General features: G+C 35.1%; 1 protein-coding gene across 1 annotated transcript in view; it reads left to right on the forward strand.

The window, feature by feature from the left end:
• Positions 1 to 14,981, forward strand: part of LOC111157378 (protease, serine 12) — a 73,266-nt gene that overhangs the window by 37,793 nt on the left and 20,492 nt on the right. The window contains exons 7-8 of the mRNA XM_022518743.1: positions 975 to 1,171; positions 5,923 to 6,064. Of these exons, the coding sequence (XP_022374451.1) occupies positions 975 to 1,171; positions 5,923 to 6,064 (339 nt within the window). The remainder of the gene's footprint in view (positions 1 to 974; positions 1,172 to 5,922; positions 6,065 to 14,981) is intronic.

A 14,981-nucleotide genomic window follows, 5' to 3' on the forward strand; every position in this document is an offset into this window, starting at 1 on the left:
GCTCAGTTATTTCTAGAGGTTTGGATTTTGCAGAATAAAGAAAATAAAATTGGGGGGAGGATGAATGAAAGTACAGATTGTGACTTAGTTAGCAACTTTTTATTTTGCAACTTTTTCCTGTTTCCACAATGTATATATTTATTATAATTTTTTTGTGGAGCATTGTTACAAAGAAAGTCAATTGGAACTCAATATAATTTATACAATTTTAAAAATCAGATTTATGTAACAACGAAAAGCAAAGAGCATTGCCATTATTCTGATTTTGGTGAGCTGGAATCCAAGTCTTATCATGAATTGGGTGTAGTGCTTGAGGAATCACTGAACTTATACACAGTTTTTATTTTGGAAGAGATGATGCCAAAGAGGTCTAGAGGAACTGATGAAATCAGATGAGCTCAGGCGGCTCTTGAGAGGCCAATACAGAATGGGAGCTCCATTTCTTTGCTGTGCATTCTGTCTGGTTGGTGAGTTAAATTGTAGCCAAAACACAAGAATGAATGGGGGAAAAGGATTAATTATCCATTAGGTACCTGTTGAGTCAATAAAAAATTGTTAAGATGATCAAAATGTGTGATGGGGTGAACACTGCTCTTGAACTGTGTCTTTCAGAGTTTTATTTTATTATTTTTTTTAGATTTATTTTGAGTGCATACTCGATTGAGAAAGAGAGTGAAAGAGAGCACAAGCCGGGGGTGGGGTGCAGCAGGCAGAGGGAGAAGCAGGCTCCCCGCTGAGTAGGGAGCCCAGTGCGGGCTCAATCCCAGGACCTTGAGATCATGACCTGAGCTGAAGACAGACACTTAACTGACTGAGCCACCCAGGCGCCCTGGAACTGTGTCCAGATAAGAGAAAGAACAAGCACTTATCCTCTGGAGTTATGATGATTAATCAGGTTGTTTGTTTTATGATTTGTGGTTCCTTGAAACAAGAGACAGCAGTTCTACGCACAATGTTTATTTTTATTGCCACAGATATGGCAAACAAGCCTCTGCAAACCACTTTGAAGAAAGCACAGGGCCCATATGGTTGGATGACGTCAGCTGCTTAGGAAAGGAGTCCAGTTTGGTTCAGTGTTCCCGGAGGCAGTGGGGAAGGCACGACTGCAGCCATCGGGAGGATGTTGGCATCACCTGCTACCCTGGTGGCAATGGATACAGACTATCTCTGGGTGAGGATTGGCCGCAGCTTTGGAGTAGCCATAATTCAACCCCCACTGCACCTCTATCCACTGGTCTGGAATGGGAAGCATTTCTCAGCTTTGGCTTTTTTTAAGTCAGTTTTCTATGATGCTCTGAAAAAACTTTTGAGTCTTTCCACCAAGGTTATAAAATTTCTATTCCTCAAGTTATTATTCTTTACATAGAAGCCTAAGTTTCTCACTAAAAATCTTTAAAATCACATGTATCTGAAAGATGGAATAAAGAAGCTGCGGTGTCCATTTCTCCCCTGATTGGTCACCTGCTCTGATTCTCATTCACCTTGAATTCTAATGAATGATTTGGGATGGGATTTAAAAAAAAAAATTAGAACAAAACAATAGCTCTCTCTTGCATTCCCCACGATTTATTTCTTCTTTAGTCCCAAGGCCTTGTCAGTCATTGGTCACCAGTCATTCATTGCTCTGTACTCACCTAGATCTTTCCAGTTTCTCAGGGGTACCTAAGAGGATTATTGGAGTAAATAACCCATCCATCTTTCTAAGATATCCTGTTGTTCTAGAAACCCATCTGTGTCCTTTACTATTCCCCCATTCCAAATTTCTTTATATCTCTAGTCAGATAAAATGTGACTGGTTCGTCTAACAGTCTGGAAATATTTGGGGGTAAAAATCTTTCTGTAAGCAGAGGGCAACTACATGTCCTTGACCAACTTAACATCTGACTGTTCTTAACATCTTAACATCCTTTGAGGATGGCAGAATAATTATAAATGAAAAATATAGAGGGAGATATTAAAAAGAATTGCCGAGACTACCATGGCTCCATTATATATCGAACACATGGTTTTTGGTGAATAGATGTTAAAATGATCACAAGTGGTCTTTACTTTTCACCCCAGAGTTGCATCAACCCCTTTTGCATCCTTCTGTTTTGAGACTATGAAGCTTTAATCTTCACATTATAAAATAACACAACTTGTTGAATCCCACAGTATTTATTGTGTACTTAAGTTTGTCAAAGTATGTAGTTGATATCTCATTGTACTCTAACCTGTGAGATCATGGTGACTCACTGCTCTAACCTAACATGATACCAAGGAGAAGTAGAACATTTTACTCCACCCCTTAGTCATACTTTCAGTTTTGCCTTTCATTTGTCCTCCTTTCTCCTGCGGGATTTCTGATCCTCCCGGGATTATGTGAGGAGTGATTGTGTGTGGCTGGGGGAAATAGAACATGTTTGCTAGACGTGGATACCCTTGGCTCCAGATAGCAGGTATTTGGATCACGAAGTGATCTACTTAGGCACATTGCATCGGTACTCCAGGTGATGAAGTACTCTAAATACTATACAAATTATTATAATCAGAGTCCCCTGGAAGCCTATGTGGTTAAATGCATGCATATGGTCAGGCAACTAATTTTTCCAATTCCCCTGAAAATCTTTAATTCTAGGATTCTAGATATATTTTTAAAAATTTAAAAAGCTGAGGATGATAATTATTAATAAGATATATGATCATTATTATAAATGTCTTTGGTCCTAATTTCAGTAATACATCTATTAACTATTCATTTGTCTGAAGAATATTATGTCTGGGCCAAATATACTTTTGGAATAGAATCATATTACCACTTCTTCATCCAAAGAGATCATTATTTTCCCACTTATCAAAAAGGACTGCATATTTAAAACAAGCTTAGAGAAGGAAGTCATGGATTGTAATATAAAAAAAATAGCATTTTAAAAACAATTGAGATTTTTTACTTCTTTGGCACTGTAGTAGTGAGTTGTCAGACTATTACTGTTTTCAAGTATTTGAGAGGTAACTTGTGGACCTTAACTTTAGATGTGAATTGAAGTCCTCAAAATTAATAATTGATCAATAGACACTTTTTATATTTGGGTGTGTGGTAGATGGAATGCTCAAAAGCAATATTCTAATTCAATAAAAGTAATTCTAGTAAGAATGCAGTTAATACCCTGTGGGAACTGGGGGAAATTTTGGGGATGGTAAGTATGTGGATTTCTCATTTGAATATTGCACCAATTTTTTTTAAAGTTTTATTTATTTAAGTAATCTCTACCCCCAGCATGGGACTCGAACTTATGGCCCTGAGATCAGGAGCTGCATGCTCTTCTGGAACCATCCAGGTGCCCCAGTATTGCACCAATTCTGAATTTCAGAGTATTAAATCCTAGAGAGATTTTGTCCACAGTGAGACGGTCTCTTACCCAATTTTATAGCATAACATCGTGACTTTTAACTTAGCTAAATTATATCTTCTCTAAAAATATTATTTTCTAGAAATAATGTATTAAATCAATGTTACAGGAGAATTAAAATAAAGAAAACTCTATTGGAAGTCCATATTTGAAATATAAAATTACATATGATTTAAGATACCATATACCCATTGTACTGTTTAGTTTTCCTGAGCATTTTATATTTAAGATTTTAGAAATAAAACATGTATATTATTGCTACCATAACAAAAAGAACTTAAACAGTAAGATGGTATTGATAGAATGTCATCCTAAATGTCATCCAATTTTCCCTTTAAGCATTGAAAATCCAACAATTTTGTAAAACGAAGTGCTGAAATTAGGATCAGAAATGCTGCATGCATTATTTGTATGAAGCATGTAATTGAGGTTTTAGAAACACTTTATCATTTTTATTTTTATGGTTTATGAAAAACTGTCCATAAAATGCCTAGAATGAAATATGAAGATCTCATTCCATGTGCATGTGTTTTCTTAATTTTGGACCAAACATCCAAAAATGTAAAAATTTAGAACTTTAAGAAAAGAATTTCACCTTTTTTAGTTTTTTTTTCTTTGAAGATCACTTTTCTATCTTATTCCTTAAAAGAAACACAAAAACTCCAGACTTTCAGAAAGATTAATAAGAAATGTAAAGTTTCAAGTATACTGTGTTTTGTGCTATGGCTAAAACCCCAAGTTTTTTAGCTATTGTAAGCAGTGCATAGAGTAGGGACTCCATAAACATTTGTTGATTTTGACTTTGCTTTATTGATTCTACTATGACAACTAGTAGATAGATAATAGTAGACAGATACCTGGCCCACAAAGTGAGTATGACAGGGATAGAAACTAAAGAGCCGGCAACTCAGAGGATAACAAAGAAGGTTGGAAAAGTATAAAAATGGATCAGAAGACTCAAAGTAGGACATGTCCATGTTGCCAACAGTATTTTCTGTCAGTCAACAAATGCCAGTCTAGTACTTTCATATGTTGGTTTAAACAGAATTGATATTTTGTTCTTTAGCTGCTTACTTCACCTCCTTAGTTCTGCTGAGTTCAGCTTGCTTCATGGTTTTCCCTAAATCCTTATCAGTAAATCTCGGGGGCCCTGAAGCTGAAGACCCTTCTAGAATCTGAAGGGTATTAATTTGCTTGGGCTGATGTAACAAAGCATCACAGTGGATAGCTTACACAACAGGTATATATTGTCTTACATTTCTGGAGTCCAAAATCAAGGCGCCATCAGGATTGGTTCCCTCTGAGGGCTAAGAGGGAAGGCTCTGTTCCAGGCCTCTCTCCTTGTCTTACAGATGGGCCTCTTCACCCTGTGCATCTTCACATAGTCTCTTCCCCTTTTACATAGTCATAGTGGATCAGGGCCCACCCTAATTACCTCACAGTTCAACCCAGGACAGTATGCAAAGGGCAGCGAGGGCTTTTGGTTAAATAGCACCATATTTATTGATGTTGGTAGAGATATGTGAAATTCTACAAATGACTTCATTTGCATAACTTAGATAAACCTCAGTTTGAAAGAGATCAGTTTCTCAACTTTAAAAAAAAATAAAATGAGATTTTAAAAAATTTTATTTTTATTTTTTACTACAGCATTTAAAAAATTGAGGTATGATGAACATGTAACATTATATTAGTTTCAGGTATATGACATAATGATTCAATACTTGTATACATTGTGAAATGATCACCACAGTAAGCCTAACACCCATCACATAACATAGTTACAATTTTTTTTTCTTGTGTTGAGAACTTTTAAGATCTCCTGGCAGCAATATTCAAATATGAAATATAATATTATTAACTATATTCACCATACTGTACATAGCACTCTTTGAAATCTTAGTAATTTTTATGACTTAAGCCCTTCTTTTGGAAACATTAGTAAATAGGAAGACTGAAATGGAAATTGCCCTTGTAGCTGCTGCCTTCTTTACTTTTTTTCCCCTATACATTCCAGTTACCCATGCAGGGTGTGTGTGTGTGTGTGTGTGTGTGTATAAATATATATACACCATATATATATATCTCCCTAAAAATCTCAGCTTTGGAGTATAAATTTCTAGTTATGTTCAAGGATAAATGAACATACGTGAAACAAAAACAACTCTAAGGAAATGTCTTTTACAATTTAGAAGTTAATGGTAATAAAATAAGACTATTCACAATTTTGCAGTGGTAATCATTCATTCATTCACTCACTCAGAAACAGCTACCTCATGTCCTCTATATGTGAGGCACTGTTCCAAGTGCTGGGAATTCATAGTTGAGCAAGTGAGTACTCTGACCCCAAGGCTTCAAATGACATTGCAAAAGTGGATACAGTTTTTTATTAATACCTCTTCCTCACCCTTTCTTATATTACCCAGCTGATTTTATAGCTGATGTAAAAAATGAATTGTATTTTATAAAGTCTCTCATACTTTAACATTAGTTTGCTGTTTTGGCTTTTCTAATACTTTCAAATCATACTTAGGTTTTCCTATCAGACTGGTGGATGGAGAAAATAAAAAGGAAGGACGAGTGGAGTTGTTCATCAATGGCCAGTGGGGAACCATTTGTGATGATGGCTGGACTGATAAGGATGCAACTGTGATCTGTCGTCAGCTTGGCTACAAGTAAGAAAAACTGAATCATTTGGCATGGTTTCTTGATGAGCATTTCTGACTTTTTAGGTTTGTTCTAATGAGTTATTTCTTACCTAAAAATAATTTCTATGAATCAATTGGAAATACTGGCAGCATACTGACTTGATGCCAGATTATTAAGAAATACTAAGGAGAATCTGCTTAAATTTTTCTATTTTCCCAAAAGCAAGATACATTGTTACATGAGAAATATAGCTTTGGGGGCAGGTGGCTAGCTCAACTGGGAGAGCATGCAACTCCTGATCTCAGGGTCGCCAATTCAATCCCCGTGTTGGGCCTAGAGCTTACTCAAAAAAAAAAAAAAAAAAAAAGGAGCTTTTATCTAATAGCAAATAGTCTAATAATTCTGAATATTCATAATACTGCTTTTATCAGGTAAAGTTGGTAACCTTTTCTCTTTGATTTAGGTTTCAACCCTGTAGCCTTTTTAAGAGACTCTGGAGTTACTGAAACTGTGGTTGGTTCTCCTTATTCACAGCCGTTATACTTTCTAAAGTCACAGTGAACACAGTATCAGCAAATACTGAGCCATTGCTTCTAGAGTTAAGGTTGAACAAGAAGATGCTCTGCCTTCTTATTTTAGCTTTCAAACTTGCAAAATTTTGGTCTATTAATTTTTTTTCATTTTTTGATGATTTCACTTTTTTTTTGCTTTTTTAAAGATTTTATTTATTTGACAGAGAGAAACAGCAATAGAGGGAACACAAAGCAGGAGAAGTGGGAGAGGGAGAAGTAGGCTTCCTCCTGAGCAGAGGCGGGGTTTGATCCCAGGACCCTGGGATCATGACCTGAGCTGAAGGCAGATGCTTAACGACTGAGCCACCCAGGTGCCCCAATGGCTTCACTGTTTAAAATGCCATCAACGTAGGGTGCTCAAGAGCTATCCAGCATTCCTGAGAGCAAAAAGGCTGTGATGCACTTTCTGGAGAAAATATAGGTGGTAAATAGGCTTCACTGAGGCATGAGTTTCAGTGTGAAAAACATGGCACTAAGTAGACTGCGAAAAGGACACATGTTTCAGTTTGAGAGCTGAAATAAATAAGAAGGTTATCTTCTTGTGAGACCTCAACTGGGCAATGCACATTTGTGGGGGTTTTGAACATGTCTGCAAATGACTGTGAAAACTCTATGAGTATTAATTTGGCAGCTGCAAATATATGCAACATGTTACAGTTTAGAGGTGATGAAATTTAAACAAATATGCATAAATTGATGAGCTCATAATGGATTACTAATGTTGGTTTGGATTTTATTTTATTATTTTATTTTTTTAAAGATTTTATTTATTTATTTGACAGAGAGAGAGATCACAAGCAGGCAGAGAGGCAGGCAGAGAGAGAGGGGGAAGCAGGCTCCCCGCTGAGCAGAGAGCCTGATGTGTAGCTTAATCCCAGCACCCTGAGATCATGACCTGAGCTGAAGGCAGAAGCTTAACCCACTGAGCCACCCAGGTGCCCCTGGTTTGGATTTTAAAATATATCTTTAATTATACACCTATGTATATCTTAAATATTGATAAATTTAACTGGTTATTCCTATGCAGAATACATTTTTATTTTTACAAGTATTTCTAATTTGCGATGCCTGGGTGGTCCAGTTGGTTAAGTGTCCGGCTCTTGATTTTGGCTTAGGTCCTGGTCTCAGAATTATAAGATCAAGCCTCCTTGGGCTCCATGTTCTGGTGGAGTCTGCTTGTCCCTCTCCCTCCCACTCTGCCCTCCTCCTCTGCCCCTCCCCCACAACATGTGCATGTGCTCTCGGTCTCTCTCAAAAAATAAAATCTTAAAAAAGTAGTATTTCTTGATTTAATAAGAATTCAAATGCTTTTTCTAATTTTTTAATTCAAAGTTTGCTTTTGGTTACCCAGACCCTACTTCAATTTACTGCTGCTCAGTTTTGGACTTGGTTGCAATTCCAATTGTCTTATGGTAAATGGGTCCATTATTTGTGACACAGATTTTCAGTTTTCAAACTGGTTGTCTAGATGTCTAGGTGAATTTCATCAATGATATAAGTTTCCTTGGCTCACTACATTTCTAACACTTGTTTCTTTATTTGAAAAAAGTATTATTTTTCTTAACATTTAATTCACAGTGAATTTATCCAAAATCAGCCATTAAAATATATTGCTGTTTGAGACTGGTTACTTTGCCATGCTTTTATATTTTTATTAGAATAATCCAGGAAACCTAGTATTATTTTTGGAAATATGAAGGTAAAGATCAAGTTTGATTGTTGAATTGTGTGTTCTAGGTAAAGTTTAAAGAGAAAATGTTCATAAGCATATCCATCAATGGATTTTCACTTTGGCTTTTTTCTACATTTTTCATTGCTTTTTACTTATCATCAGTCCATTTTATATTTAACTGAAATAGTGAATTTAGGTAAGAAAGAATATAGATTAAACGAACAAATTTGTAGTAATTTTCTATTTTTGAAAAGATTTTACTTATTTGACAGAGAGATCACAGGTAGTCAGAGAGGCCGGCAGAGAGAGACAACAGGGAAGCAGGCTCCCTGCTGAGCAGAGAGCCTGATGTGGGGCTTGATCCCAGGACCCTGGGACCATGTCCTGAACTGAAAGCAGAGGCTTAACCAACTGAATCACCCAGGCACCCCTATAGCAATTTTCAATAATATTTCTGTAAGAATTATTGAGAAAAGCATTGGAAGATCTTACTTTGTAACTGTTTCTTTAAAAAAAACAAACATCTTATTTATTTATCTCAGAGAGAGCAGGAGGGCAGGGGGAGAGACAGAGAGAGAGCACGCATGAGTGGAGGGAGGGGGAGAGGGAGAATCAGATTCTACCCTGAGTAGAGAGCCTGATTCGGGGCTCGACCCCAGGATTCTGGGATCATGACCTGAGCCAAAGGCAGATGCTTAACCAACTGACCCACCCAGATGCCCCACAATTGTTTCTTTAAAATAAAGTCTCTTGGGACGCCTGGGTCATGATCCCAGGTTCCTGGGATCGAGTCCTGCATTGGGCTCATTGCTTAATGGGGAGCCTGCTTCTCCCTCTGCTTGTGCTTTCTCTAACTGACAAATAAATAAATAAAATCTTAAAAAATAAAATAAATTCTCTTAGTAAGTAAATCGGTAATTTAATGTTATTATAACAAATTGGATAATCATCTTCTAGTGCACAATCTGTAATTTACTGTCTAAAAATATTTACATGAGAATCATTTGGATATTTGTTCAATCTAAACATACTTAAATGTTTTTATAATTTCCCACTAGGGGAAATGGATTTCATGTTAGAACATATATATAAATGTAAACAAGTATGTGACTAGAGTAGATTTTTTTCCTCGAGGTCTACTTTGAATTGGTAAAAATCTTTAATAAGGCATTTGTTTGTAATAATCAATCCAGAAAACATCTAAGCTGTCCAAAGGTTTGGTTGGGTCTTATTAATAGGAGTTCCAGAGCTCTGTCCCCCAGACAGCTATATCATACGTGACGCTTCCTCCTTGGAAGTACTGTGAATCAAAATAGCATTAGAAAGCATTTCCACAATGGGAGAAACAAAAATGAAGTAAAAACACCAGGAAACATGAATGATAACTAATGTAGATATACTTAAACAGAAAGCAAAAGGCATTATTTAATTATGTTTTACATGTTACATAATATCTGAAAAAGTCATATTATTTTTAGAGGGTTGAGAGAGAGTGTGTTGATATCAGTTACACTTGTTAAGGTAGACTAAATAACTGTAGTGGAAATTCTATTCTATTTGAACTTTGTTTGAATCCATTAGCATATGTTTTCAAGATGACATTGTTCTTGAACTGTGTATTTATTGTAGCATCCCTTGAAAGAATCTACAAAATAGCATGTCCCTACCCAAGTTAGTAGAGACCTAAAATTAAAACTAGATATCTAGTTTTTGTTTTATAATTAAGTTAAAACTAGATATCTAGTTTTTGTCTTATAATTAAATTGATGCAAAAGATTTAATTTCTGGCATATTTGTATATGACACTTAAAAATAGAACAGTTATATCACTCTTAATTATAATCCAATGGAGTATCAGTATCATAGTGACTTGATGCTCTCTGTCATCTATTTAAAAAATATAGGAACAAACTCTTCCTTGACCTTCAGAAATTTTACATAGTTCCTTTTTCTCCTTGAAGTTATATTTAAAGTATTCCTTCTCCACAGAAACCTAATGTTATTATGCTTAAAAAAAGTGTATATGAGTATATATACACATATGTTGTATGTATACAGCAATTGTGTGTGTGTGTGTATATGTGTGTGGACACACATGGAGAGAGCAAGAGAGAAATTAAATCCTTCTGACAGGTTCCTCTCTGGATTTTATGATTTCTAGTGTACAACTGATTAAAGACAACAAAAACAGAAGTTTGAGAAGTAATTATTAAACATAGGAAATAAAAGCTGACTAAAGCTCCCATTCCTAACTTAGATTGATGGGTTGGGTTTATGGTGCTTGGTTAAAGGAGGCTTTATTGCTATCATATATTTAGAACTGTTCTTTTGTCCACTTGAGAGGCTTTTAAATCTTGGAGCAATGCCCTGTGGTAGGATTTGGGATGAGTGGAAAAATACCTCTTTCTTTTTTGTAGGAGGAGAAGGAGAGTTTTGAAACAAAAGTTGATTTTGATTTCAGCAAAACCAGTTTTAGGAGAGAATACCGATGTAATACGAGAATCTGAATATTGATTCCCTTAAAGCCCATAATACCTGGGAAAGTCATCTTCTACTTCCAGGAGCACTTAACACCCAGTTTAAAGACTGACTAAAGTATTGGATGGAGTCTGTTGTCTTCTGGGAATTACTGCATGCCTATAGCCCAGTGGGAAATCTTTTCCCCTTTTTCTAAAGATGACACAGTCCTTAACTGTTTTAAAAAAAGCCACAGGAAATTTTTTTTAGACTTCACTGTATTGTTGAGAATGTCTTTATTTAATCATGTACTTTTATTAGTTTAAATGTTCCCTAATTTCTTCTGTTGATGTATCTAAAATGGTACATTCTTTTAGTGTGTAAATTGATAAATTTCTAAGAGATCATCCTTTGTTTTATTTAATGAGTCTAATTTTGTTTTCTATATGTTTACTTCTACCTGTCATCTACTTCTATGGTATTTATCATGCTTTTTTGTCTGTTCTTTGTGTAACCTTATGTTTTTTGATTTGCAAGCAACCCAATTTTCTATTGTCATTCTTTCTCTAGTGGTTGGACATCCAGCATTCTTATTGTTTTACTAGAAGTTGTTTTAAAATTTTTAACAAACACGCTGGCATATTTTCTTACCAATTTCAAAAATAATTAACTGTAAGTTTCCCTTGCTGAAAAATATCAAGACATTTGGCATACTATTATTTACTTTTACCTCCACTAATCCTCACTTTACAAACTCATGGGAATCACCTGGGATTTTAACTTCAGAATGCTATTAATTTTTTATTTTCTTTGCCTATTTGATGCCTATTTGAATTTCAAATTGCATTACATTACACACCCACATTATCTGCAATTATTACTATTTTTTAAAAATGGGGGCACCTTGGGTGGCTCAGTGTGTTAAAACCTCTGCCTTCAGCTCAGGTCATGATCCCAGGGTCCTGGCATCAGGCTCTCTATTCAGCAGGGAGCCTGCGTCCTCCCCTCTCTGCCTACTTGTGATCTCTGTCTGTCAAATAAATAAATAAAATCTTTAAAAAAAATGATTACTAAAGGGGTGCCTGGGTGGCTCAGTCAGTTAGGCTTCTACCTTGGGCTCAGGTCATGATCTCAGGATCCTGGGATCTGGTCCCACGTCAGGATCCCTGCTCAGCGGGGAGTCTGCTTCTCACTCTCCTTCTGCCTCACCCCTTACTCATGCTCTCTTTCTCAAATAAATAAAATCTTTTAAAAAAATGATTACTAAAATAAGCAACTTGTGGCAATTCTGACTCAGAAAAAGGAGAGAGAATACAAGTAAACATTGGAGGAAAGAAGAGGAATATGAGAACAGACATATAGAAGGTTAAAAAATTGTGAAAGAGTACTGTGAATTACTTTTAGCTAATAAACTTGGAAATCTAGATGAAATGGACAATTTTCTGGGAAACCACATTTTCAACAAATATATAATTATGAAAATTGATAGAAAACCCAAATTAGTGATCATTTTTTGCTCAAAGGGTTTTGACTAATCTTCAATTCAGATAAGTCCCAAGTTATATAAATTGTTGCAGAGTGAGAAAAATATGAAATACGAAATTCTTTTCATTCATATACGGAGGATAATATAAATTGATTTCAAGACTGGACAGTCTAAGTACACACACACACACACACACACACACACACACAGAGAAAACTACACCCCATCTCATGAGCCTACATACAAAAATTTAAATAAAATGTTAGCAAATTTAATCCAATGGTGTACTTAAATAAATTTAAACAAATGGGAGTCTATTGTAAGAATAAAAGAATAGTTCCAAGTGAGGCATTTAATTAATGTATTCCAGTGTGTCATCTAAAAATGAAAATAAATGTGATTGGTTAGTAATGGTGAAATGTTATATTTTAAGAATCATCATTCCTTCATTATATCTATTAGGAAGCTTAGAATAAAATAAAACTACCTTGACTTTATATCATAGTCATCAAAGAGGAACAAAACAAGGGTGCCTGCTATTACTGCATTGACTCAGTACTATCTGAAGGTCTTTACTAAGCATTGAGGTATCAGTATTGGAAAAAAAGTCAGAATTGTTACATGAGTAATATGCTATTCCACCTAAATAACACTAGAGAATCAATGGGAAAGGCACTAGAACTAGTGTTTATTAATGTAATCATGTAAATACAAAAATTTAAAAAATGTAATAGCTCCTATAAGTGAGGTAAAAAATAAAAAGAAAACAATGTCATTTAGATGGTACAAAAACAAACAAACAAAAACAAACAAAGAAATGACTAGGAATAATCACAAGAATTGAGACCTATGTGAAAAAAAGAAAATCTTTACTGGAGGTAGAAGAGCTAGTAAGTGATACACCACAATGGAAAGACAAAATAGAAATTAATGTAACTATTAAATGCTGTTCTCATAAAAATCTTTTATTTTTCTTGGTGTATTTGGTGGGGTGGTGGTGGGGAGAGAGACTTGATTTCCAGGTTCATCTGAAATCATATCCATGTGGCATAGGTACAGGAACAGGCAAGAAGTCAATGACACTAACTGCACCAGTGGTTAGCAACCTTGGTTGTACAATTAAAATAACGCTGAGAGTTAAAAAAAAAAAATATTATCCATGCCCAGCCCTATTCCTGTGGATTCTATTTTAATTGACATTAGGTGGGTTCAGGTTTTGCTATTATTTTAAAGACTTCTAAAGGTAATCTAAATGTGTTGCCAAGGTTGGGGATTATTGAACTGTAAAGACCAAGAAATGGCTTCTGTACATGTAATTGTGATAAATGATTAAATTAAAAAGCCTTTCAAATCAGTAGGAAAAGTTATTAGGACAGTGAACTTAGAGACAAAAATTAAGCTAGATCCCTTACTAACATTAAACAGAAATAAATTCCAGACAGAACTATGATACACAAAATAAAACAGAAAAAAACTGTTCTTTAAATAATCACATTTTAATCGTATGTATTTCAAATGAATAACTTCCTTTCCAAAGACTTGCCCTGTATTCAGCAATATATATCCAGAACCTTAAAAATCTTTATACCTGTTGAACAAAAATTCTACTTTTGGGAAGAAATCTAAGCTATCAACCAACACTTACATTTAAGTATATATCTATAATTTTAAAAAGTCTTGAATTTTAAAAGTAAATGTGCAGCAGTAGGGAAAAAAACTTTAATTTTTCTATATTAAGGTTTTTCTTCTAAGGAGATTTTATTTATTTTGAGTGTGAGAGAGAGCACAGGAGTGTGCACATGTGGGTGGGGCAGTGGGGCCTTGTGCAGAGGCAGAGGGAGAGAGAATCTCAAGCAGACTCCATGCTGAGTGTAGAGCCTGAGGCGGGGCTCAGTCTCAGGACCCTGAGATCATGACCTGAGCTGAAATCAAGAGTTACCGGACTGAGCCACCTAGGAGCCTCTATGTTAAAGTCTGATGCAGAGCTTCCTGAATAGGAATCATGTAGGGCTTATTAAAAAAAAATAGATTGCTAAGTCCCATTGGTGATACACTCACTCAGAATCAATCCAAGTGGCCTTTTAAGTACTCTGAAGTTTGAGATGCACTGAAGTGTTCAATAAATCTTTTTAACCAGTAAAAATTATGGTTAGTATTTTCCCCATAAGTATGTACAGGAAGGGAATATGCCAAATGCTAGCAGCGTGTTGTTGGGATTTTTTATACTTTTATTTTGTAAATTTGATATAATGAGCATTTATTACTTCTGTAATTAATAAATAAGTTTCATATTATAAAAGATTTACTTTAAGAGTACTGTTAGAGTCATCTGTTCGGGTATAGGGGTCTTCTATGACTAAAAGTTTATAATGGGTTAAATCTTATTTTTATTTGCACTTTTTGTCAGAGTAGCAGTTAACTAGTTAGCTGTACCAGTTTCTGAAGTAACTGTGCTGCCAACCACAAACATGTGAGTTCAGGTTTCATTGCTGAAGGAGGTAATTCAAATGAATTTCTCAGAGAATCCGTATCAATAAATGACTTTGCTAGAGATCCTGCATAAGTATAAGGAAAGTATAATAACTTTAAGTAGAATGTATTTTGATGAGAGAAATATGGTCCAAATTGTCATTTTTAATGAATCAGTTTCTTTTGATTTAAAACCTGTCTTTTGCCCATTTTTCTCTTGGGTTGTTAGGTCTAAAAAAAATTAATGAATTTTGAGAATTCTTTTTTTTTTTTTTTTTTTTTTTTTT

The sequence above is a fragment of the Enhydra lutris genome, unplaced genomic scaffold (assembly GCF_002288905.1).
Source record: "Enhydra lutris kenyoni isolate GAN:26980312 unplaced genomic scaffold, ASM228890v2 scaffoldscaffold3, whole genome shotgun sequence".
NCBI lineage: Eukaryota > Metazoa > Chordata > Mammalia > Carnivora > Mustelidae > Enhydra > Enhydra lutris.